The sequence below is a fragment of the Coturnix japonica genome, chromosome 2 (assembly GCF_001577835.2).
Source record: "Coturnix japonica isolate 7356 chromosome 2, Coturnix japonica 2.1, whole genome shotgun sequence".
Classification (NCBI taxonomy): Eukaryota; Metazoa; Chordata; class Aves; order Galliformes; family Phasianidae; genus Coturnix; species Coturnix japonica.
Window position 1 is genome coordinate 41,031,621 of NC_029517.1, and position 25,476 is coordinate 41,057,096.

At 42.4% G+C, this 25,476-nt stretch overlaps 1 protein-coding gene across 44 annotated transcripts in view; it reads right to left on the reverse strand.

Moving 5' to 3' along the window:
• Nucleotides 1-25,476, reverse strand: part of CLASP2 (cytoplasmic linker associated protein 2) — a 114,375-nt gene that overhangs the window by 67,085 nt on the left and 21,814 nt on the right. For 35 of the 44 annotated variants that reach the window (XM_032442405.1, XM_015854125.2, XM_032442404.1 and 32 more), the window contains 3 exons: nt 24,809-24,906; nt 19,985-20,055; nt 5,592-5,738 (listed from right to left, as the gene is read on the reverse strand). In XM_032442405.1, coding sequence (XP_032298296.1) covers nt 5,592-5,738; nt 19,985-20,055; nt 24,809-24,906 — 316 coding nt within the window. Of the gene's footprint in view, nt 1-5,591; nt 5,739-6,234; nt 6,440-15,634; nt 15,749-19,984; nt 20,056-24,808; nt 24,907-25,476 lie in introns of those variants that run through there. The other 9 variants (XM_032442422.1, XM_032442420.1, XM_015854140.2 and 6 more) reach the window with 4 other exon arrangements.

Sequence of the window (25,476 nt, forward strand, 5' to 3'; positions counted from 1 at the left end):
TTATTTTAATGTTGAAAAAAATCAGCTTTTTGGATGTGCACATATATATATTTTTATCAAAGGTTAAAGAAACAAAAAAGCAAAGCATTATGTCCTTCAGGTTCCACTTGTTATCACAGAATGGCCTGGGTTGGAAGGGACCTCAAGGATCATGAAGTTCCAACACCCTGCCGCATGCAGAGCTGCCAACTTCCATACCTAACACTAGACCATGCTGCCCAGAGCCCCATCCAACCTGGCCTTGAACACCTCCAGGGATGGGGTATCCACAACCTCAACATCATCAACATTTTTAATCCAAAATCTATTCTAAAACAGCACTCAGAATAATTCTTATTTTAAACTCAGCTCGTTTCAAAGAGTCTAACAATACCTACTAGTGCAAAACAGTAAGCAACATTAGTGCTACCAGGCCAACATGTTACATAAAAGAAAGCCAAAGAACCGCAGACAAAAATACTTGATGCATGATCTTCTCACTGTGGACAGCTCTAAAAAGTATGAAGTTCAAGTTACTGTCTTACATTACAACATTAAGAATAACGTTCCAGCCCTACAGAGGTTCTCATAAGCATACGAATGGAAGTTATTTCAAACTTTCACCCTGACATGGTTTAATCCGTAAACTTCCCGATGTCACTCCAGCCTAATGAAGTTGCCAGCATTCCTACACTTACTGATTTCACTACTGACCTAAACTGACACTATGGGAAAAGAGGCCAGTCTTCTCGTTGAGGTATGGATGGAGCTTTCCTACTAACATCCACACTACATAAAACTTCTGAATAGTAGAAATTTTGGTAAAAGGAGTTCATGTGGGCAAGAGAACCAATCAAAGCCCTTCAAGAGATCTTGAGGAGCACAAGGATTAAAAATATAGCTCATCTGGCTAACATACTCAACTTAGGTTGCCTTCCGCTAGAAATTGTGCTGTCTATTTCAATCCAAAAGCATCTTGCCAAACTGCCAAAAGCCCATAAATAAAAGATCTTTGTGAAAAATAAAGAAAAAGCAACGCTGTCACTGGAGCTACTGCTTCCTCCAAGGCTGGCTGAACCGTAACTTCTTAGTATGCATAGACATATGCATGTACACACACACACACACCATCAAAGAAGATTTAAATAAGCATGACCAACAGGTGGCAGAACCATGAAACAAACAGTTATAGAGTTGAAACACCTGCAGCCAGAGTTAATAAGAAAAAGGAGAGCCAATGACAATCCCACTGACTACAGACTTGAAATGCAGAGGTCGGCAGAAGGATTTCTGGCTACAAACCATGACAGAGCCCTAATAAATCTGCAAGTGCAGACAACCTCCAAAACCACACACTATCACAGAAGATAGCAATTCTGGGGCTGGAGAAAAATCTCAGTGTCCTTCAGGCACCTGCAAAGCAGACCCTACAGAAAGTGGATGCAAAAGGGGGCACCTAGATTTATTTGAATGCAAGAAGAATTAGGGTTAGGGTTAGGTTCAAAGACTATTGCTCTCTGTACAGAGAATCTCTCTAAAGCCAGTCATTTTTCCAGATCCATTATTCATATTAATGAAGTTATGGAAAACTTCATCACTGGAAAAGATGATGACTTGACTAACAAATACCTTTAGAACCTACACAAATGCTTTTTATTAGAGTAGGAGACAGAAGATTTGGGAATACCATCAGAATGGTGAAGGTCACTTCTCCTAAGGCATATATTTGACAATTTTAACTAGCAGTAAGGTGGTTCATATGGTGGTTCAAAAAGAATGAACACTACAAATAAGAAGAAGGGAAAAAGAAAACAGTGTATGAAGATGTTAAACAATAAGCAACAGGAATAAAATAGTATAATGGCTGCTAAATATGAAAAGATAGAGAACAACCTTGCTAGGCAATGATTATATACAGAAAATGTTAAAAAGAAAATAATGGGAGTGATCTCCATGGAAATATGAAAGGAAAAACCAGCAAAAATGAAAACTAGGGAGCATAGTGTTACACGTTATTAGAGAAATCTGTGCACAAGTAGGTCAATAGGCCAGAAAAGGTTTCTCCATGGTTGACAGCAAGAGAAAAATGTACACGCAGTTGAGAACTAAATACCAGTAGGCACTTTTCTACCATCTAGACATGTGGTAAAGGATGTAAGGAAAGCCCACATCTGTAAAATAAGGTAAAAACAATCCACGGATAGGTACCTGAAAAGTACACACAACCACACTGTAGATGCACATACATTTGAAGAACAGCTACATCAACATTAAACATTTGTCTGATTCAGTATTTCTTCTATTCAGTATTTATTCTGTTCTTACTTCCCTTTCCCTGTTCTCCCATCCCCAGGCGTTTTAACTTAAAGCTTGTGAAAGTCCACATGTAAAAACAAGTACACACTGACAAACATCTACATTATTAAAGGTGGCATTAAGGACATCAACTACACTTAGATTATACTAAAATAAATGGTAATTCTAACTATTCAGTTCTGGCACTACATACACAAGTCTTGCTTGCAGAAAAACCCACACTTCAGAATTACAGAATATCCCAAGTTGGAAGAGACCCACAAGGATCACAAAATCACAGAATTGGAACAGTTGGAAGAGACCTCCAGAAATCATCTACTCAAACCTCCCCTGCCAAAGCAGGCTCCAGGTTTCACAGGCAGGTCTTGAACACCTCCAGAGAAGGAGAACCCACAAGCCCCCTGGGCAGCCTGTTCCAGTGCTCTGTCACCCTTACTGTGAAGAAGCTCTTAATGCACATTTGTGTAGGACTTCCTATGCTCCAGTCTGTGGCCATTTCCCCTTGTCCTATCGCCATGCACTGCTGAAAGGAGTCTGGCATCATTCTTTTGCCTCCCACACCTTAGATATTTATAGACACTGATCAGATCCCAAGTCATCTTTTTTCAAAGCTGAATATCATCATCTCCCTTGACCTGCTCACCACGCTCTTTTTAATGCACCCCAGGATCCCATTGGACTTCCGGGCCACCAGGGCACGTTGCTGGCTCATGACCAAACAGCTGTCCACCAGGATTCCTATGTCCCTCTCTGCAGAGCTGCTCTCTGGCGGAGTCGCCATCCCTGACAGTGTTCAAGAGGCATCTGGATGAGGAGCTACAAGATACAGTTTAGTGGCCTATGGTTGTAATGATAATGGGAGAACAGTTGGACTAGATGACCTTGTACGTAATTTCCAACCTTATTATTCTATAATTGTCTAGTAGGTCCATCCTTCAACCTGTAGTGGTGCAGTTATTCCTCCCTAGGTGCAAAGACTCTAAAGTTGCTCTTGTTAAAGCTCACCTGGTTACTCACTACCCAACTCTCCAGCCCACTGAATAGCAGCACAGTCTTCTGGTGCATCAGCCATTCCTCCCAGCTTTGTATCATCAGCAAATTTGCTGAGGGTAGACACTATCCTCTCATCAAGGTCAATGATGAATATGTTAAACAAGATCAGCAGCACCAACACCTGAGTAACACCAAGAACACAGATACAGGCTTCCAACTAGACCCTGTGTCACTGATCACAGCCCTAATCCACCTGACCGCTGAGTCCAACTCCCGGCTCCACACAGGACCATCCAAAACACAAACCTTACGCCTCTCTTCCCTCCCTACTCTCCAGGGAGTCAACAGTTCCTGCAGTTTAGTAGTGTCCTCAGACTTAGCAAACACTAGAGACCTGCACCTACATACCATCTCCTGACAAGGAAAGGCTAGGTCTGATGAAGCACCTGATTCTGTAAAATGGGGGTGACTTAAAAGACTTAAAGAATGTCACTGATTTTGTTGGCTTGCTTCAAAAGCTAACAAAAAAAAAAAAAAAAGGAGAAAAAAAAGGATAGGAAACAAAGATGGTTTGTGTGTCTCCTGTTTACACCATTGTTTGCAAATTGGCAGGGCAAAGACTGGTTTGTCACAGAAATGCACATTTGTCACATGAGAACTTCAGTCAGAACTCCTCCAGCTCACACAGGACCCAGCCCAGCTCAGCAGCAGCTTCCCCAGTACCCACAGGCAGCAGAGTAGCAGCTCCTCAGGCCCTCCTCACCTCATCCCTTGCAGCAGCCATGCTGGTGCCACCTGATGGGCAGCCCCGTCCTGCCCCAATGGCACCTGCAGCTCCCACTGGGGACATCCAGGGGATGGGCCAGCACCCCAGGTAGGACCCATTGCAGGTGGAGGGGACAGAAGCACTAATTACAGGTTTGTGAATTGAGTGATCATAAATAGTTCTGGAAAAATGTTTGAACCATAGACCTTCTCTGATCTCAAGTCTTTTTATCTATTTATTTAATGCTTCTGGAAATAAAATGTCTGAATAATTGTCCTTTTCCACTGTCATGTCTCTTGACTCACCCCTTTATTCATTCATTTAATGCTGACACCTCTATTTTGTCTCTCGAAAGAAGAATGGTTCTAACATCATTCTAATGGCTTTCTGTAAGAACCTAGTTCCAGACTCTTAGCTGTTGAGATATAGAAATAAATAATAGCAACAAAATACAAACTGTTAATCTCAAAGACAGTTTCCCTTATAAAGTCCTTTAAGTGGCACTTCCTGATTCATACTGCTATCAATTGTGAGTTGTACTACAGCAGTGCTGATCCCGCCCTATGGGAATCTTTTCAGTGTATTAGGAAGCCTGAAGATCACATTAGAGATGCAATAAATGGCCAAAACATGAGCTCTATCTTTCTGACAGGCAAGCGAATGCTGCAGCTTGTTTCATCTGCATATTTTAGTCCAAATTTAATTTCTGGAGTTCACCTAAGAGAAAACCCCATGAAAAAATTAGTCTCAGAAAAATCTCTTACCAAAAGAAACAAGCAATTATTTATAAAGTACCACACCTAAAGCATGGTATATTTCCACTTATATATTTTTCTGAACGTGTGCATAAACCATCAAAAAAGATGTCACTTTTTTATAATAGCAGTGAACATTTGCTTGTTAGATACCATCCCTCCCAGCTATTTAAAGGGAAAAAAAGCACGTCCACATTCAGTGATTACAATTAGCAAGCATCATCATTATTCCACTTTGAAATCTACCATGCAAAAAATCCTGGCAACAGTTTTGGCTCTCATTTGTATCTTTTACAATTAGTTTCACATTACTCTGGCAGTTTATGGAGTAGTAGATGTCACTGAGCTGTACCATCCACCTCTGCTGAAGCATACAATTGATGGCCCTACTGAGCCATGCAAAACAGAGCACATCTACAGTAAAATATTCATTCACATACATTTACTACAGAATTTCACAATATATTTATTATATGTATTGTGATGGACATGTGGATTCCATGAAAAGGGCATCCATACATTCATTCTACCAATCACCATCTCCAGATACTTTTTTTTTAATCTGTGAGGCCTCTATAAGCCCATTGCACATCATAAAGCCAGACAGATGTGCACACACCTTTAAATATGAATAATTACATAAAAGAGGGTCCCTCACTGTTTTCAGTTCTGCAAGAATACTGCAGTCATGAATTAAACATCACCTTCCAAAGTTCTGTTTTGTGCCTGCTCTAGCAAGGTTTATGGGAACACCCATTAGAGACTGAATAGCTTTTCATTACCTCCAACCTTCGGCCCACCAGCAGAACCTGGCTTCCTTGCACTGTTGGAAGGATTTCCTGGCTTTTTAGGTGCAGGAATCTTGAAGGCTGAAGCAGCTGATGATGGCCTATTTCCATCCACCGACTCTTCATCATCGAAGCTTTTGTCTAGAAAAGGATACATTAAATAGAAATATATGTATATTAGAATGAATGCATATTTAGGTCTCCATCGTCTATTCTGCTTCATATTTCACCGATAGAAAAAATGCATTAATAAAAACATGTATCATCACACTTTGTCCTCTGTCTGTGACCTACAAATAAAATGACAATCAAAAATAAACAGCATTTTCTACATAGCAAGTGCTCATAAAATATCATTTTGCCTTCATAATTAATCACTATAACACCGCACCTAAAAATGAATCCTTCACATTCATTCCCACAAAGGGAAAATATCTGCACAGATCAAATATTTTTGCCCACTTGCATATATTTTCCCCCAATGAAATACCATTATTATCACTGCATTCTACCGAAGACAAACGCTTCTCCCTTTTCTTCTTTGACTCGTGCATGCATTTTTCTGCTACACATCCTCCCACAATGTGTCTACCAGCACTCCCTGTCTCTTCCCTTCCACCCAGATTTTTCAACTTACAATCACAGATCCGTTTGCAGATCAGCCGCCTCATTCCTCTGACAGCTCTTAAATCCCCTGGCCCTAGGACGGACCCAGCACCTCACATGGCCACACGCAGTTGATTCTAAATGCTAATCGAAGATGCTGTTGGAACCTGCTCGCAACACCCGAGATCCACCACTGAGATTTGTGCCGGCATCTTTCTCTGCCTTCCCCGCACTAGGTGCAGGCGGAGCCAATGAGCTGCGAGGTGACATCATCTGCTGGGAGCCACGGCCAGGGGGAAAGGTGGAAATCCCTCATGCAAAGAAACTCATTCCCACACGCTGCATTCGCCACAATCCCCATCCTTCACTGAAAAATCAGACAGACTGACCGACAGTGCTCCAGGGTGTGTGCTCCTCTCTCCTGTCACTCCTGCTCCTTACGTGTTCAAGCAAGAAACAGATCAATCTGTAATCACTATATGGAATACCCTCAATGAAAATGCTCAGCCTTCAAAATAATGTACGTATATTCCAGCAGGAGAATGTAACCGTTAATCAATCCATTTAGCAGAAGGATTTGCCTATAAGCTTCTGCATGGAAAAAATATCAGCCTATGGCTCCATATTAAATAAAATGGGCGAGGCTGAGCCATGGCTGCACTACAGCAATAAAATACCAACTTAGCGTATCACCTTCTCTAAAAACAGGCACCTCGAAACAAAACAAAACAATATTTAATTGCACACCTTTGTTATCTCCAGAGCACTGACTTTTTACTCCTGGCTTATCCAGAACGTGATCCCAGCAATATGTCAGCTATGTTTAATAACACAGCCTCCCAAAGGGAAACTGCTTTTATTAAAGCACTAAAGCAGGGCTTTTTTTTTTCCCCAACAGCATCTGCAGCAGCAGCGCACACAGGAACACCCCACACTGCACATGTCAGAGACTGACAGTCCTACAGCTGGATTTTTTTCTTACACTAGCAAAAATCACTGTGCTGCACGGCCACGTCTTCATGACGAAAGAAGAAACAAGAAGTAAAATGCAATAAGCACTGGATGCACAGTGACACAGCAGTGATTTTCCTAACAATCGTTCCTGGTTTGTAGAGAATCTCCCTCAGAGCAGGCAGGGCTGGATTCATGCAGCACAGTGCGGCTCGGAGGCTGCACGTTGTTGCCATGGGAGCAGCCCAGCTCAAGGAGGGATACATTTTCATTCCTGCTGCTCTTACTCCCGTAGTTAAATATAGGCAGACTGCCGGACTTCTGAACAAAAAAACCTAGCACCAGATCAAGAAACAAGCTGAAAGGGTTAACAGAGACACAGATAATAATGGCTGCCGTGTAGGATGCCTGCAACACTGCAGGTCATTTTAAAACGGCACTAAGAAGCATCGTGCAGATACTTTGCACATCTGAACAGAACAATGTTGCCGCATCATTCTGCTGTCACAAGAACTGATTAAACATGAAATATAGGCTTTTCTAATAGAAATGCTTCCTGTTGCTGTATTTATTTATTTATTTGTCCTTTTTAGTACCCATAATGCTACTATCCAGCAACACAACACAGCATTGATATGCAAAAATACTGCACCAGACGCCTTGGGAATAAAAGTGAAGTTATTTACAGTACAGTACAAGTTTAAAAATAGCAAGTGAGCATTTGCACTTGTACACTGAATCTGCTCATCAGAAAGCAGCCACGCAGCAGCAGCTGAAGCACCTCAAGCAGTGCTGTGCTCCGGGAACCCACATCTCCAGCTGTGTTCTTCCCAAGCTGCGGATGACCAAGGGGCACTGAAGATGGGGAACTGTGCAAGTTACTGCACTAAGCAAACATGCAGAAGCTCCATTTCAGAAAGCTGCTACTTGTGTTGTAAACTATGCATTAAACAACGGTCATGACAACATAGTCTGACTTTTTGGCCTCACTTTTGTCCACACACTGAAAGCATTGTTAGTACTGGTTGAACTGGATGATCTTTTAGGTCTTTTCCAACCTTGGTGATTCTATGATTCTATGAGGATTTCCCTTTCAGGAAGATACTCGACAGCGCTTGGGCAGACCTGAAAACCATAATCTGAAATTATTCTTCCAGAAAAAATAAAACAACAACAAACACTAGAAGTTTTCTCCTCCAATAAGGGAAACAGAAACCTGTAGAGTTGGCAAACATTGTGAAGACACTGCATATTAAGTCAGTTGGTATCCATCGATGCCCATTTCTGCAGATCGTTACAGAAAAGTCAATAGAATGCTTCTAGTAAAACAAACCAACCTGGAGGAGCTGGCCCTGGAGCTGGCCAGACTTTCAGAATACAGCGTTTACTACAGATGAAATCCAGGCACAGCTGTCCCCAATGGAACACAGACCAGAATTCTGAACCATGGCAAAAGTTTATGCTGAAACTCCTAAGAAACAGCTTGAAGTAAAAATAACTGAAAGATAAGAGCTATATTTGCATAAGAAACAGTGTTGCCAGCAGGAGCAGAGAAGTGATTGTTCCCCTGTACTCAGCATTGGTGAGGCCGCACCTCGAGTATGTGTTCAGTTTTGGGCCCCTCACTCCAAGAAAGACATTGAGGCCCTGGAATGTGTTCAGAGGAGGGCTACAAAGATAATGAGGGGTCTGGAGCACAGGCCTTATGAGGAGCAGCTGAGGGAGCTGGGATTGTTCAGCCTGGAGGAGGCTCAGGGGAGACCTTATAGCTCTCTATAACTTCCTGAATGGAGGTTGCAGTGAGCTGGGGGTTGGCCTCTTCTCTCGTGTCATTAGTGATAGGACCAGTGGGAATGGTTTCAAGCTGCGGCAGGGAAGGTTCAGGCTGGACATTAGGAGGTATTATGTCTCAGAAAGGGTAGTCAGGCACTGGAATGGACTGCACAGGGAGGTGGTGGAGTCACCGACCTTGGGGGTGTTCAAGGAAAGACTGGATGTTGTGTTGAGGGACATGGTTTAGTGGGAGCTATTGGTAATAGGTGAACGGTTGGACTGGATGATCTTTTAGGTCTTTTCCAACCTTGGTGATTCTATGATTCCACCTTTCTGCTTTGTAGCATTACTCTCGGTCCTTAGATTTTAAATATGTAGTATCTGTTTCTAAAAGTATTCAGACCAAGGACAAATATTTACATACTTGATATTCGCTACTATTAATGCTAAAATACTTAACAATCTGTGTACTGCAATTTGGTTGCAGAACAATAAGGGTAATTATGAATGTCCAAAGACAAAAGAGCATCCAAAACTTTTCATACATTGAGAGAAAAAAAACATTTTAGGGCTGAAGTAAATTAAAGTCAATTTGTTGCCATCCATACTTCAGACAAAGGCTGAACATATCTACTCTACTCAACACTTCAACCGATACATCCAGCATTCCAAGCAGTAGGAGTCAGTTCCTCCAACCAAAAAAAGCAGGATACAGCTACCTAAAACCAACCATTTAAATTGCTTAGACAACCTGGCTCTCAATCTGGCTTACAGTGGATATACCAGAAGGGAACCAACCTCCTGTGGGTAATGTATGGCAGACCGGGTGGTACAGGGCATTTCAAAGTGCATCTGACGCTTCTGGCGAGGCAGCTGGATCACACACGCAATACTTGAAACCAGATTTAAAGACAGAACTGCTGGTCATTATCCCCATAAAACTTTAAAACAAGTGTGCAAAGGCAGCCACTGCCAGCAGACCACACTGATGGATCAGTGTCAGAGAAACAAGGCAGTACATCCCACCAGTTCTATGTCGTTGCTGCACTTTTTATTTTTTTATGTTTGCATTAAAAAAGAAACAAAACAACAACAACAACAACCTGAACCATCAGATTTCTTGCTAAGACAAATTAATTCTACTACATACAAAGGTTGCTTCATCTACAACCACCCATTCTGCAACCAAGGAGTGAAGAGGAAGAGGACAGCAGCCCCTGTTTGGGCCCTACCCTTACATAAGTTAAAACTTTCTGGTTTGAATTAGTGACTTATTACTTCTCTGGTACTCACCTTTTTGCCTACAAAGTACCAAAGAATAACTGTTTTGATGGAATGCAAAGTTGCTCCAAAAGTAATGCCTTCCACATAAGTCAGAAGCCACTTCTGTCACACTGCCCCTCTGCTGCCATCCATCACAAGGCAAGAAAACATAACGGAACATCAGTGGGAAGGTTCCACCTCTACAGCCATACCACCAGCATCTGCCTCTGATGTTGTGGGCCAGCATAATAACATTGCAGGAATTGTTTTTGGAGCAGACATCATATTACTGATGATGACCATGCACCTACTCAGAAAACATTCCTAACGTTGTGTCCCTGTGCTGGGAGAAGGACATGGTAAGTGATGCATCAAGCCAACAAAGACTCTGAAAACATCCTCAGGTTGTGCTTCAAAACAGAAGAAGTTGAAACTTCTCCTGAAATAACAGGAACTGTGTAGGACTGCATGAAGGGCCCATCTGTAACAGAACACTGGACGAGTAGCTCAACACAAGCTCAGAAACAGACTAGCAGCTCGTACTTGGGCAGGGAAATACACCTAAAATCTGAGGTTCTTTCTGAGGCTTCTTCCTGATCTGGACAGGCAAAACTGAAGTGAGCAGCAGGGTTCATCATTTTCATGTTTCATTCATCAGTCCATGGGTCCATCCCAGGGCCTGAGGGCTGGGAGGGCCCAGGGCACAGGGCATCCCAGGGTAGTGTGAGGGAGCGGCCTCTGCTTAGCTTTGAGAAGGCTCTGGGAGGATCTGAGCATTGACTACAGCTGCCTAGTGGGAGCATGGGAGCACAGAGCATGACTTTTATCCCAGGTATTCAGTGGTGGATGGACCAGAAACACTGGGCTCGTGCTGAGCATGGACAACTCCCAGTCAGGCAAAAGGAAAGGATTGCCACCATTAAGGGTGCTCAGACGTGGAACTGGTGCCCAGAAAGGCTGTGGGTCTCAGACTTCCCCAGGGTGTCCAAACTTAACTGAGCTTGGCTGAATCAAGCGCACTGCATCAACAGCCATTCCTGTAATGGATCTGTCTGCACCAGAGACCTTCACAAAAAAGGATGAGACAAAGGGAGAAAAGCAATGAATTGACTGAGAGAGGACACTGCCCCCTGAGTCCACTGGGCAGCTTAACAGTTGCTACTAACTCTGCCACCTAGACAAAGCATGAAAGCTAAACACTGTAAACATCGAGGAGAAAGGGACATACTGGGATCAACTGATTCCATGTTAGCACAGGTACAGCAAGCCATCACCTGACACGTGAATTCAACTGGCTTTGGTCTTCATTGAACAGCAGTCCATACATGCTCTTGGCACACTGTTTGCAATTTAGTCACTGCACAGGAAACAGAAACACCTCCCTTTGCTCTTTACCTGATGGCAGGGGCTGAACACTTTCACGCTGCTTTAAGTACACTGGGGTCAACAGATGGGGAACAGCCATTTCCACACCCGTGTCCCTGCCACTAAGATCTCTTCTAACGAGAGCTTCTTCTAACTGCTTCAGCACCCTGTGGTACATGGTGGGGATATTTCTCACACACATCATCAAAATCACGATAGAGCCCCTTTTCATGCTTGAACTACAGAATCGTATATATACAAACTCCTCAATACTGAATACCAGAATACGCTCAACTATTTATAAATGCCATTTAGAAACCTAAAGTTTATTTCTAGTTCTATTGCTGGAACATATAAGATTAAAAAATAGAAATCAAGTTCAGCTATCAGTCTAGAATCTACTGCTGTCAAAAGAGTTATCGTGTATTTTCCATGTGTTTACAGCTTTGCTAGTAATAAAATGTCTGACTTGTATAGTTCTTCTTTGAAACAATTTGTCTCCATGTTGAACCTCACTTTGTTCACCCATTCTGAGCAGAAAGTGTTCATTTTCATATAGCCCTTCTACATATTCCCTCTACACATTCCCTCTCCCACTTACTTGCTTCACTGTCCCACATATCTTTCACAGCTATTAGCAATGGTATGTGGACTTTAAAGACAAAACACTACTCAGAGCCTATGTTAAACACTGTGATAGTTCCACATGACCTTACAGTGAAAAGAACCTTTCAACTGGTTTGATTCAGAACAGCCGTGTAATTCCAACTCACAGTATCCGTCCTTCATCTGCAAGGCACAGGGAGGAAAGCCACTCCCCCGCACAAAGCGCCTACCAGCTGCTTGCAATGGAAGAGAAGGAGTAGGGCTCCTCTAGAGGGAAATGAGCCAACGCAGGCACAGTCTGCATGTTTACAAAACACACTGAAAGGAGAACAGAAAAGGGAAGAAGCCATGCATTTATCCTTCCCAGCATCTGCTGTCTAAGAGACAGTTTTATTCAGGAAATGGCTCCGGACAGTACGATACACCACAGTGAAATCCTGCCTGTTTTCTGGCCTCATGTAACAATTGTTTTATTTACTATCAGGCCTGAGATGGTTTTAAATGCCTCCTCCCTCCTACCAGAGGACTGAAAAGTCAGAAATTCATGTAAAAAATGCTTAAGAACAGTTTTCATATATTGAAAATTAAACTATCATCTGCAAAGAAACTCCACAGCCTTTTAACTTTAACATGTCCATTTTTCATTTATTTTTGGGGGGGTCAATAATAACATATTAAAGCTGAGCAGCACCCACATTTTACAGAAAGCACTAATCAGATTAAAGTCTTAGGAAGACAGCCTTCCATTCAGAAGAACATCGGGGAATAGGTGGTGACAGTTCCTGTACTCCAGGAAACCTATACATTAATAAGGTATTCTCAAAAAAGACAAAACCCATAATTTCATATGCATATGTGCTATGGTACAATTCTTACTATATTTGGATGTAATTACTAGTATAAGCAACAAAATCAGTTGCATATAGTGTATCATTTGGAATACTGAGTGCTTGAAGTTATCAAACATCACTAACACCATACAGCATTTACACAAAAATCCCCTCTTCCATCTCTGCAATTCAAGACAGAATATTCAGTATGTACTAGTACACAGAAGATGGAACCAAGAATGTTCTCTTACAAAGATCTGATCTGATATTTTCAGGTAGTTCTCAAATACCTTATGTCTGGAACCACACTCATTACTGCATCCAAAGAAAACTCAGGTCTAATCCTCCTTTCATGACTCCTCCCACGGCCCCAAGTTTTAGGCAGACCAATTTCTCCTTATTTTGATAAACCTGTTGAACTGAGAGCAGGACAGTCCCTCACCTGTACAACAGTGAAGTGGCACAGTGCTGAGAGACACCAAGGAAAGAAGGAGCTGATGGAAGCCACCGATCGACTACAAGGCACAAAGAGAATGCACAACGTAATGTGCCATTACGTTAGCTGCCTCCTAAACACCCTAATCTGGTTATCAGCGGATAAGGGCAGAAATGCATTAGCCTCTCCGAGAAACAAGAAATCCCAAGCGAGGGATGGTTCTTGACTAGTTTTCCTCTACAACCTAAGGAACAAACACAGACCTACATTCACACAGGCACGTGAAATGTCTTTAAACCAAGACACCGAATGTTTTCCCACTGGCACACATTCACTGCAGTGGAAGTAACAGTTCAATTGCTTTCTAGTCTACAAACAGAATCTTCTTCCTCTGTGTGCTTCAAACAATGGACTGGAGAGCCTGGGACAGTCAACAGGGGTATACAGAAAAACGTGGCTTTTCCCTTTAATCTTCACTTTGGAAATCAGATTAAGATTCAACATTTAAGCATTATGTTTTATTTACATTCCCATTCATGCTCAAGAAACAACGCTGAACAGTTACAATAAGCCACTGCCTTGCATTTCACAGACAAAATGTTTCAAATACCACCTCCATACTATACTTCCAAACATGCTCCACGTACCTTTATGACACATCCAGGCTGATTAAATGAATAAAGCAAGGAAAAGAAATCACAAGCTCTGTTCTCTGATGCAGTAGCACAACATCACCCAGAACGATGGCCTACCTTCACAGACAGTAACTATACATTCACAGACAGTAAGCTGTACCTTCACACAGTAAGCTGTACCTGCACTCACAGTAAGCTAAACGCCACAGCAAAGTGCCAATTTATCAAGAAAAGCAATTCCTCAAAGGCTACAGAATCACTGCCCTTAGAACAGAGCTTGTCCGGAGTATTGCAGGATGTACAGGATGACTGTGAAATGGAAAATCACAGGTAAAGCAGCATTTGCATTGAGAAGAAAACATATCAGAAAGTTTTCTTACTAGTTACTGAGGTTTTGTTATCCCTAACAGCTTTATAACACAATGCCAAAGGACTGAATTCTTTGTAAGTGCGGTAAGCAATAGTTTCAAGAGAAACCAGCAGCTACATAATCATCCTACACACTCTTAATTGTATCTGGCATTACTGCTCAAAGCTCCCACACAGAACATCAGCTGACTGCCTGAACAGTACTTTGTTCTTAGTGCCTTTGTTAATGACGAATTTAATTATACAGAGAAAAGCTCCACAACCACCCTCACTTCATAAACCTCGACCATTAGAGAACCACAAAAATCCGATGGCTTTGTCTAGGGAACACAGTTATTTCTTAACATGCTACAACTCGCATCTTTCGTACTGGCGTGACCGCAACCCGTGTTTACACCGCACAGAACTGCACTGTTTGATGGGAAACAAGCACTGGGAAAAAACAGTCGAGAGCAAAAATGACAAGAAAGAGCTCAGTGTGCGCTCAGCTCCACGAGGACAGTGCCTTCCCCTACAGTCTGCTGATGGCAAGTAACAACAAACACCAGAGAGCCACCCCAGCGTTCTGAAGCACCCAGCCTCGCTCGTGCAGCTCTGATCCCCCCGCTCTGTCCCGCAGCACCCAGTGACACACGTACTTTGTAAACGCACAGCCCTCCTCCTATCTTCCTCAGCTTGATTTAAGCCAAATGACAACTTCTCAACTTCCTCTGGAAACGAAGACGCACGTTCGGCAAGCTGTCACAGCAGGAGAAAGCACGGAGGCAGACCACGAATCCGGTTTCGATCCAAACCGTGTTGCAGGGCCCGCACCGCTTCACTGACCTACTTTCTCCCGGTTTGTGTAACGAGGCACCGCGCGGCGAAGGAAACGCGGCTGCACACGCCGTAGCGTCACTCGAGCCGCACGGCAGCGGGGCCGCTTCCCTGCCGGCACCCGCAGCGCCGCCTTTCCCCGCCGAGGAGCGCGGCCGGACGCCGCCCGCTCCCGGGGCGGACCCCTCGCAGCGCCCCGAGCCGCGCCGCCCTGCCGGGGCTCAGCGCACCGGGCCGAGCCGTCGAGCCGCCGCACGCGGGGCTCAGCGCGCTTCGTCGCCGTCCAGCCCCGCGGCGAGCGCAGGAAGGGGCTCGCCCGCCCCTCGCCGCCGGCACCGCCGCGGGACCCCGCGCCCGCCCCCAGCCGCGGCCGGGGCGGCCACTCACCGTCCCCGATGGCCATCATAGCGCGGAGCGGCCGCGGGCGGTGAGTGCCGGGCCCCGCAGCCCCCGCTCCCCGCCGCCACAGCCGCCCGCCACGCCCCGCTTCAAAATAGCAGTCCCGCCGCCGCGCGGCACCGGCCCCGTCCCACGGGGGACTTTTACTGCGCTCCGCCCCCGCTCCGCCCCGACATCACGTGCCCGCGCCCGGCCCCGGCCGGAGCAGCGCCGGAACCGAGAGCGGGGCGCTGGTGCCGTTCAGCCGGAGGAAAACAGCCCTTTTACCGGGTGCCGCACGGCGCCCTGCGGCCGTCGGGACAGCCGGGCGGAACCTCAGCTCCCGCTCACGGCTGACACAAAAGCACCGCCACGGCACCATGTGCTGAACGAGCGCTTCCTCACGCTTGGTTCCCTCTTGGCTAAGAAGCGTCTCGCTGAGCTGCTCCCCGCCGCACACAGAAGCACACGGGGAACGTCGAGAAACAGCGTGGGCATGGGCCTGCTCGGGAATAACCCACAAGGGGCAGCGGGTGAAACCGGTCATCATACGAATGCATCCTGAACTGTACTGCCGTGTGAGCGAGCAGAACGCGGACTGACCCCAAGCCGAGTAGAATGATTGTAGCACCTCTCAGCAGCCTCAGCGTTTCCCAAGCTATACATTCACACCACGTCCCGTTGGCACAGGCTGCCGCTGTGTGATCTCACTATCTCCACAGAAACCCTCTTTCCAATAAGAACACAACAAAGGAAAATCAGAAAGAACGGAAAATAAGCAAAACGCGGCAAAGCAAATACACTGTTCTGCTGCACGTGTTTATTGTTTGCTATAGGAGATCATACGGCTCGGCTGTGTCTTTGTAATCCATAACATCACACCCCCCCCCAATGACTGTGACACTACAATCAGTGCATCCTACAGATCGAATGGTGTGGTTGTAAAGGTAGCACTCCCAGGCATGCCTTTAATGGGAGAACTGCATGGGCTGAATAGAAATGTTACAATCAATATCCAGCTTTGGATCATTCTACTGAACGAAGCAGAACATGGAGCTCAGTTACTATTCCCCCCACTTCTGAGTCCCTGTCTGTAAACGTACGCTGCTCTCCAGCACGGAGGGCTGTTTAAATTCTCTTAGAGAAAACAGTATTTACAAATCTCAGCCGGCAGAAACAAGTGCTTGCTCAGCTTGGAGATTGGCTGCCGGTGCCGTTTCCATAGAAATGCACATTCATGTGCTGAAAAATGGGGAGGTGCTTTAAAGAGCCTCCTCCGGTTTGCAGGGATGCAACACATTCTGTGGGAGCAAAATGGCAAAACAAGAACCGCATGCAGGATTTGGCCTAACAGACAAACACATCCAGATATGATTCTAATAACACGCTGTGTTAGTGCGAATATAAACAGAACCCAAGGCTCTCAGAACAGCTCACTCATTCACATGATTCGTGGCAAAGAAAAGATGTCTGATTTTAGTGACCACCGCTGATTGCAAGATGCTGCAATCAAGATAGAGGGGAGAAGGAATCAAAAGTCAGCTGGAGAGGCAAATTATTGCTATGATAATACTTAAGCTTGTAATGACTCATCAAGCAGCAGCATTAAGACTTGAGCCCAGTCTCATTAGACACAGGGCCTTCCACGGTTCTCATCTGCTGGCTTCTGAAGCTACACCCTGCCCCAGTTATTCTAGCAGCACTTGTTTCAATGTGCTTTTCACATCTTTCGCCCTCGGCTAGAATCCATCAATCCCTACAGACAACTCATTCCCAGCTCTCTTCACTGTTCTATCAGGGACTAGATTCAGTGCAGGAGGGACTGCTCTCACTAGATCTGTTATCACAATGAAAGGGAAAACAACACATGAGATCCAGCAGTGTGCATGAGAACGCAGGAGAACCTTTTCCTCTCCTCCCCGTGTTCCTCCCACATGCGCTGAAGAACACCAATAAAACCTGCCACATGTTTAATGGTGGCAGTAGGAGCATGTTTTTCTTTGTTTGTTTGTCTGAATTATTAAAAATACTATGGCAAGCGTTCTCGTATTCAGTTTGTTCAAAGCTGCAATTTTTTAGGTTACGCTTCTCTTTTTGCATATGCGAAATGAAATGAGGGAACTACTGTCAGAAGTATTACTGGAAGAAAGGAACCTAAGTCACATCTCTGGATTCTCAGAAACTAGGTCAACACGACAAAGATTTACCAGCACAGCGGTGCCACTTACCACTACGTCAAAAGACTGCACCTCTGACAGCTGTTTTTAGCAAGCTTCTCCCTACCCAGCACACACTTTGCAGAGAACCCCCCATCAATTACAGCTAACTTCTCTGAGAAAACAACTCAGCTAAGGTATCAAAAAACCATTCCTTTTGGAGGTTAAAAAGAAGAAAGATCCACTATGGACTGCACCATTCTAATTACACTGAAGCCTGTGGAACATTTTTTGGCCTTTGACTCCTCACCATTTGGAAACACAGCCCTACTCCCCACAGTCTTTGACCCCCACTCCAAAATATCAACCTTTAAAATCCTCTGTACTGTAACACATGTATTTAGATGTTAACATCTGGCCTTTATCCAGAGATATTTGATAAAGCTCTGAAAAGAAAAGTTGGTAACAAAGCGAAAGGAATTCAACGCTAACTTTCAATCTACACGTGGAAGCAGTAAATACAAACTGTCCTTTAGAGAATAAAGAAGTTGAGATAAACCACTAACAATAGAAGCATGTATTTTCCGTAGCATTAAAAAAATATCCGCTTAGATGGATTCAATGTATAAACAAAGATTCTGAAACAAAGGTATGAGAGGGATTCCATCTTTAGGACTAAAGAAACAGACTCATAGTAGCTTCTGCATAGACCCTACAAGCCCAAAAGCATTTATGCCACCTTATACCACTGCAGATCAGCACCAATACCTGCATTGTTCAGATGAGGTAAAACAGCTTGGAACAAACTCTTGTACGATACAAACCAAAAGCTCTTACATGCAACATAAACTAGTCCAGCAATAAATGTGTTATTTCCACAATTTAAATTACTTCAATATATTTCGAGTCTCTTGAGAAATGCCAACAGAAAAAATACAACTAAAACATGGCTTCGCATCACTCAAACCTATGCAGTGGTATGAACTTTAAATGCAAAACAAATAATGGTTTATCCTTCCAACAGGAATCAATCTACAATCAGAGAGAATATTTATGTAAAACATTATTCTAAAAAATGAACATATTTACTGCTCATTTTTCCATTAATCCTTACAAATATACCTCCTTATTTCCAAGTGCCCAAGAATAGCAGTGTTTTACTTCAAAGCAGAATGCAATGCAGAACTTTACTGTAGTCTCAACAAGGTTTGAATATGCACTTCTGCAAACCCACAACCTCTTCTGTTTTCACAGTAACGAGAGAAAGGTGAGAGTGTTTAAAATGAAAAAATAGATTTGCATACATTAGCAAATCCCATACTCATCCCTTAAAACATTTCTACCCTCAAACTGTAACATCCTAGATCCAGCAAACCTCCTTTGCAGCATAGTTTAACCACAGTACCTAAAAATCCTCCACGATAAACCAAAATCTACCGACTGTTTGCGGAAGACAGACAATGAAGCTTTCAAAACCAATCAAATTAAAGGCACTGCCACAACACCTCCCTTGTTGTGCTGTTATGTAACTGCTGTTTGTTTTTTTTTCTCTTTCTTTTTTTAAGTATAGTTTTAACTAAGAAAGAATGATGGTTTTACTCTTTCATCATATAAGATGCTGTTTCTGGACTGCAGCAGGAAGCAACAGGGATTCACTGCATAACAGGCTTCATTTTCAAAGACACCAGAAAGAGCTTAAAGTCAATGCATTAAAGGAGAATTTTAAAATGAAGTCACAACTTCAACACCGAAGTGTCTCTGAATGCTTCAAGCCCCTGTTTCATTAAATTAAAACTTAGTCTATCATTAATCAGCATTTTACCTGAGAAGAAACCACACAAAACAGCCATTATTCACTTATGTTCTTTTGGAATCACTGTAAGATAAAAGCCTGTTTGATTTCTTTTCCACACGCGAATACTCTGCAGCATTCTCGTAGCCTCTACTGCATGCACACAGAACTTTAGTTAAAGATTCACTGCCTGTTTCCATGTGATTTCAAAACCTTTTCCAATTGTACTGACTGCAGCCCTAAAAAACAGTGCCAGTAATGTAAGTTTGTTTCATTACACAAATGTCTGTTTTTCTCAGTATACTTGCATATGTTTCTTGTCAACCATCTCACAATGTTAATACGAGCATTCAAATATTTATCTTGTATTAATCTAAAGCTGATGATTAACATGTGTTCTTTCATACTCACCACTGATGTTACTTAAAATCATATTTCCAGAGTCTCTCACTTCATCAAATTTTGTAAAGATTGTTTGCAACCTGTAAAGAACAAAAATATATAAATACATACCTCTATATAAAAGCATACATTTACATACTGGAAATCCTCCAGGTTGCCAGTGAAAACATGAATTAGTTTGTTAGTACATATAAAGCAGTCAGACAAGGGATTATGTATACTAGAAACCATTTCCAAAGGGCTGCCCTTCTTGAGTTAGTTGAGCATCTTCACAAATGCACATAAAGCAATGCCACCAAGTCAGCAAATAAAACCAAGCATCGTTATTAGTAACAAGAAAAATAATGAAAACCCTGAAGTATAGGTTTAGTAATATTATATACAGGTTTCAGAAAGGCAGTGATATTACCCTATTTATACACAACCCTATAAAGCAACAATTTGAACTGCAGAATCTTATGTGGAAAAAAAAAACAGGCAGCGATCGATATTTCATTTGTTCTGTGACAATTGCCGGCTTTCTGAAATATCTGCTTTGTTAGGAAGACATTGTTGAAGCGATTTGTGCTTCCACTGAAATGAAGCAATTCTTTTTCCTAGACTCAGGAACACTAAATGTTTCTGTACCACTGATTCTCACAGTGGAAAACAGGCTGCAATTGCTTTGCTACGCGTTAAACAGCAAAAATATAAATAAATAAGTACATAAATAAGTAAATAAAAATTTTATATTTCCAGTCTGGTCCCATAGGGTTGAAAATGCTATTCAAGCATGAAAGTTGGCCAAATCTGAACAGCTAGTTCTCATCACTTCTGCAGAAAATGCAATAAAAACCATGAAGTATCTCAGTACAGTATGTATGGATGTAAGGATATTTTAGATAGAAAATTAGCAGGACTGAGTACGGACCTTAAATGCACATTTATCAACTACAAGTCATACAGCAGTCAGCAATTCTCATAGTAGGTATAGCTTAGTTACACTACCTCACACTTCTAAATACGTTAGTAGCCTTGAAATGTTATTTTTCCTTGCCAAATACTTGAAAGCACTTGCTAGACACCACACAATTAGCTGAGAATTCCACAGCAAGGCCAACCTTACCAAAACAAACAAACAAAAACCCTTAACACTACATGCAAAAGGCTGAAGCTGTTATCTTAAGAGAAGCTGAATATGAAGACCACAGAGAGTATCTTTTAGAATTGCGCCTTGATTTTCATTATGTTGTTAGGCTGATGGCCTGATTTTGGCACACGATCACATTTATTGGAGAATTCAAAACAAAAAATGATTTCCTGCTCTTTTGAACTTAGTCATCAAAACATGCTTCACGCAGCATTTTAAACAGAGAAAGCAGAGAAAAATGAAACTCTTCCTTATAATTACACTGTGATGATGCACACGTTGTCTCTCACTCTGAGCAAAATATCTGATAAAGTACTATGAGCATTCAGTAATGACCTGTCAGCACTCAGTGCTATGCAGTCACAGTGGTATAGGCTAGAGAGCAACACGGCACTGCCAGCTGCAAAAGCTTAAAAGCATGTATTTCTGACTTCAGACAGACGTATTCGGGTAGTGTAGACACACAGCTTAAGCTGACATGCATTTCTCCTCACTTCCTCCTTGAGGGAAAAAAGGTGTCCACATATGGACACACAGATGGACCTTGTCTACAGTATGAACCAGACAGATATGTAGAATGCGCAGGCCACATTAAATGCAGCATTCATAAATGCATCCTGCAAAATACATAGCATTTCAAGATACAAAGCTGCAGCCTTAGACACAAGAACTCTAAACAAATAAATGTACTTTTTACATTTATGCTACTCAAGTAATGGTGGAAAAAGCTGTCAGATCACTTCCTGAAAGATCCTGAAAGGCTGTAAACCAAGCGAGTGCTGTCTTCTAAATCCGTATGTATTCCTTCTATTCATGGAAGATAAGCTACATGTTTCATACTCTAACAAATTCCTTTTGGTCCAAATGGAACAAAAATGGTTCCACATTCTTGGCTCAAAGAGCAAGAAATGCAATATCCACTCTCAGTATCCACAAACATATTAAGACTAACATTTACAGGCTCAGTAACAAGGACTGTCAAACCTCTTTGGCAGTAACTTTAACTACAAGGGAAACACAACAGCCATATCTCTGGCCACCGACCCCATACTGATTTTCCTGAGAAAATAAATGCTCCTCAGAGGCCTCAATGAAATTATTCTTCTGAGATTTTTAAGTTGAAAAACAATACATGAAAATGTGGAATTCAATGGCTTTATTTGCCAACTATTCTCTGTGATGGAATAAAATGCCCTGAACAGAAATATACTAGTAGCAAGTAGAGCTGAACTACAATAGTACAACACCATCCTCCTTTATTAGCCATCTAGAGCCTGCTCAGGACCAACATCCTTCTCTAGACACACTACTTTCTGTAAGTGCAAACCTACCAGATACAACTTATAAAACCTATTTAAGCTACCGTTTGAATTACTATGTAAAGTTACCTTTATATAGACATGAAATGTATATATTATTTTCATATTTAAATAATTTGAGTGATTTCTCTGAATAATGCTTGATGAACTTTCCTGCCTTCCTTCCAGCTGACATGAGCTCTTATTCTCAGCTTTAAGGCAGAATGCAGTCGGGCAGCAACACACAGACCTCTAATGTGCAATTTGTTATGCAAACGAAGCAAGCCTACATTCTCTTAAATCACATGTTTACCAAATATTGAAGTAATGGTGCTAGTATTTCTGCTTGCAATTTTAATGTGGTGTCATACTGCGAAAGAGCTGCAAAACCATTCTTTAAGGCTGAACTGAACAACTGAAAGCAGCTGCGTCTGAACTACAGATTATCTGTAATACTTACTTAAAATCCTTAAAACCTACCCAGACACACAAATATGAACATAAATTTCCCTCCGAATAATGGTAAGATGGTACCGTAAATCAAGTTGTTTCACAGACCACAGCTCCTGCATATCCATACGAAATGTTTAATGAATCACAGAGAAGGGAGAACTTCTGGCAGACAGTGGGGAAGAAACCTCTTAAACTGGGTCTGCCAGTGAAGGAGCAACTGTCTGAGATAGAGCTAATCTGTCTTTCCTGAGCTTTGTTGACTGCCTTGTTACCGTGTTAAGTAGGAGGAGACAACAGGAATTCTGCTTTCCATCAATACTAAGGATGGAGACCCGTAGCTTCATGCTCAACTCCAGTAAATTGTAACCCATCACTTACTCCCAACCTGGAGACTGCTAGAGAAGACACAACACTGAACTTCAGTTCATGTATTATTTTATGCTAACCTTGATTGAGATTCAGTGGCAAGAACCAGTTGGATATGCACCAAGTTCAGCTTCGCTTCTTTATGTAAATGAAAATGGCACAACTACACTTACTTTCAGATCAAGGGAATTCGGTACTCAAGTGGTTCTGGCAGTAGGAACCAGCAGTTTGGTCCCTACTGCAAGTTAAGTTAGAAGCTGTTGATTAGCCTGGAGAGACAAAGCTCCTGTGGTGTTTAATCCTATTTGGATCTCAAGATTTACTTAGTTTATATCACATGGAAACGTGAACAGGATGAGTGTTGAACCAAGACTTATGGTCAGACCCAACATTCATAGTACAGACAAAAGCTCTTGTTATCTGCATTCTTTTGCTTGCTTCTCTGTTCCAAAGAACATCCAAGAATCTGCCTTAATGCCAGAAGGATTTTCTCAGATAAAACTATCTGCTGTGGAACTGAATTTTTGTAATCGTACTAATAATACAGCTTAAACTTCTGTGTTAACCATACAATCACTTCATATCCCCGAACTATAACAATCATTAAATAGATGAGAATGCACACAATTTCCCATTCCTATAAGCAGGATAAGCTTTTGTCCAAAGAGGCAGAGCTCTGCCTAGCATGTAAAACAATAAATTTAACACCATTCTCCTATGATACTATTTCAATACCTTATAAACCATTAAAAACTAAGGCTAACAATTTTTAGAGGGTTCTTATGAGCCAAAGAATCCATTCGGATATCCTGACTGAGCCTACATAGCAGATACAACCAGCTCTCTTAAAATAAAGAAACACAATTAGGACTCAGAGAGCAGTGTTATGTTTGTATGAGGTCAAGATATTTATTGTAAGTGAAAATGATTTTAATGGCAAATTTGAAAGATCTGTCAGGTTTTCGCAATGAAACAAATGCTTAACTCCAGAGCAACAAAACAACAGGTACTTTTATTTTGCACAAACTAACCTACACAAAACGCAGGCCAGCCTTTAAAAACTTGAATTACTCAGAAAGCAACTGATAAAGTAAGCATTTTCTAAACTTCATTTCACCTTTCGCATGAAATGATGGCATGTGTGCCAGGCCAGCTTACACTCCTTTACGGTAGTCCCTTCTCACTGAATCCCAGAGTTTAAGTTCAGAATCAGGAAGCAGCTGCCTTTCCAAGTAACTGTCTCTTATGTAACTGCAGCACATGAGCAAACCTCTGCTGTGGAAAGGGATCTTCTCATGCAGATAGCAAAAGCAAGGAAGGACATCTGTCATTACAACTATCTTCAAGAAAGTAAAGACTTGTTGCTGGATATTGCCATACTTTCATCTCATTTTCGTGCGTGTGCACATGCTTCTCTCTCACACATGCACAGTGCATGGAAAGGATTGAGTTAAGTTCTTCAGTTGTGACTCTCTACATTCAAGTTAAACGTAAACTTTAGAGTAAGGAACATAATTTTATGTTCTGATTAAAAAAGAAAGTAACACGAAACAGCTCAGCATCACAAAATCCAAACCACTTGCTCACCTTCCAGGAGGAATTCCTCTTTTTGAAAGATCTAGTCGTACTTTCTCCCCCACATGTCTGTAAACCTCCACAATGGCTAGTATGGCAGCATCTCTCACCTGTGAAAGCCAACTTTGCATTATTATTTCATTTCAGGATCTCAGAAAGCAAAACAACATTTTGCTGACAACTCCACTAATCTTCCAGACCTGCTTGCCAACTCATTTCACAGAACAGTTGAAACAGTGAGGATGGAAGGGAAAGGAAATACAACTGTTATTGCAAGATGATATTTGTTCCAAGTTAGAGTGTATCCAGACAGTAAATGAAAAATGCCAGAAATAACAGCTCTGGAGGGAATTTCTGGGAATGACATAAGAATAGTATCTTTGAAAAACATGCTTTCTTTAGGACCTTATTGCACCAGGCAACACTTCCAAAAGTTAGTCCCTGAACTCAGTCTTGACACCTCATCATCTTGCTTTGACCTCTTCCTACATCAGCAAGGGCCTTCTAGAAAACTAGGTACCTGACAGCCTACAAGGGTGGGCCAAAGCCAACAGCATTTCCTGAACTTCTTTGTATGGAATTACATGGTTTCATATAAGCACAAGAAAGGGAGTAAGAATATCTAGGGTAAATGGAGAAAATGATTACAGCAAGAGATGAAGTACCTTTTACAGAAACGT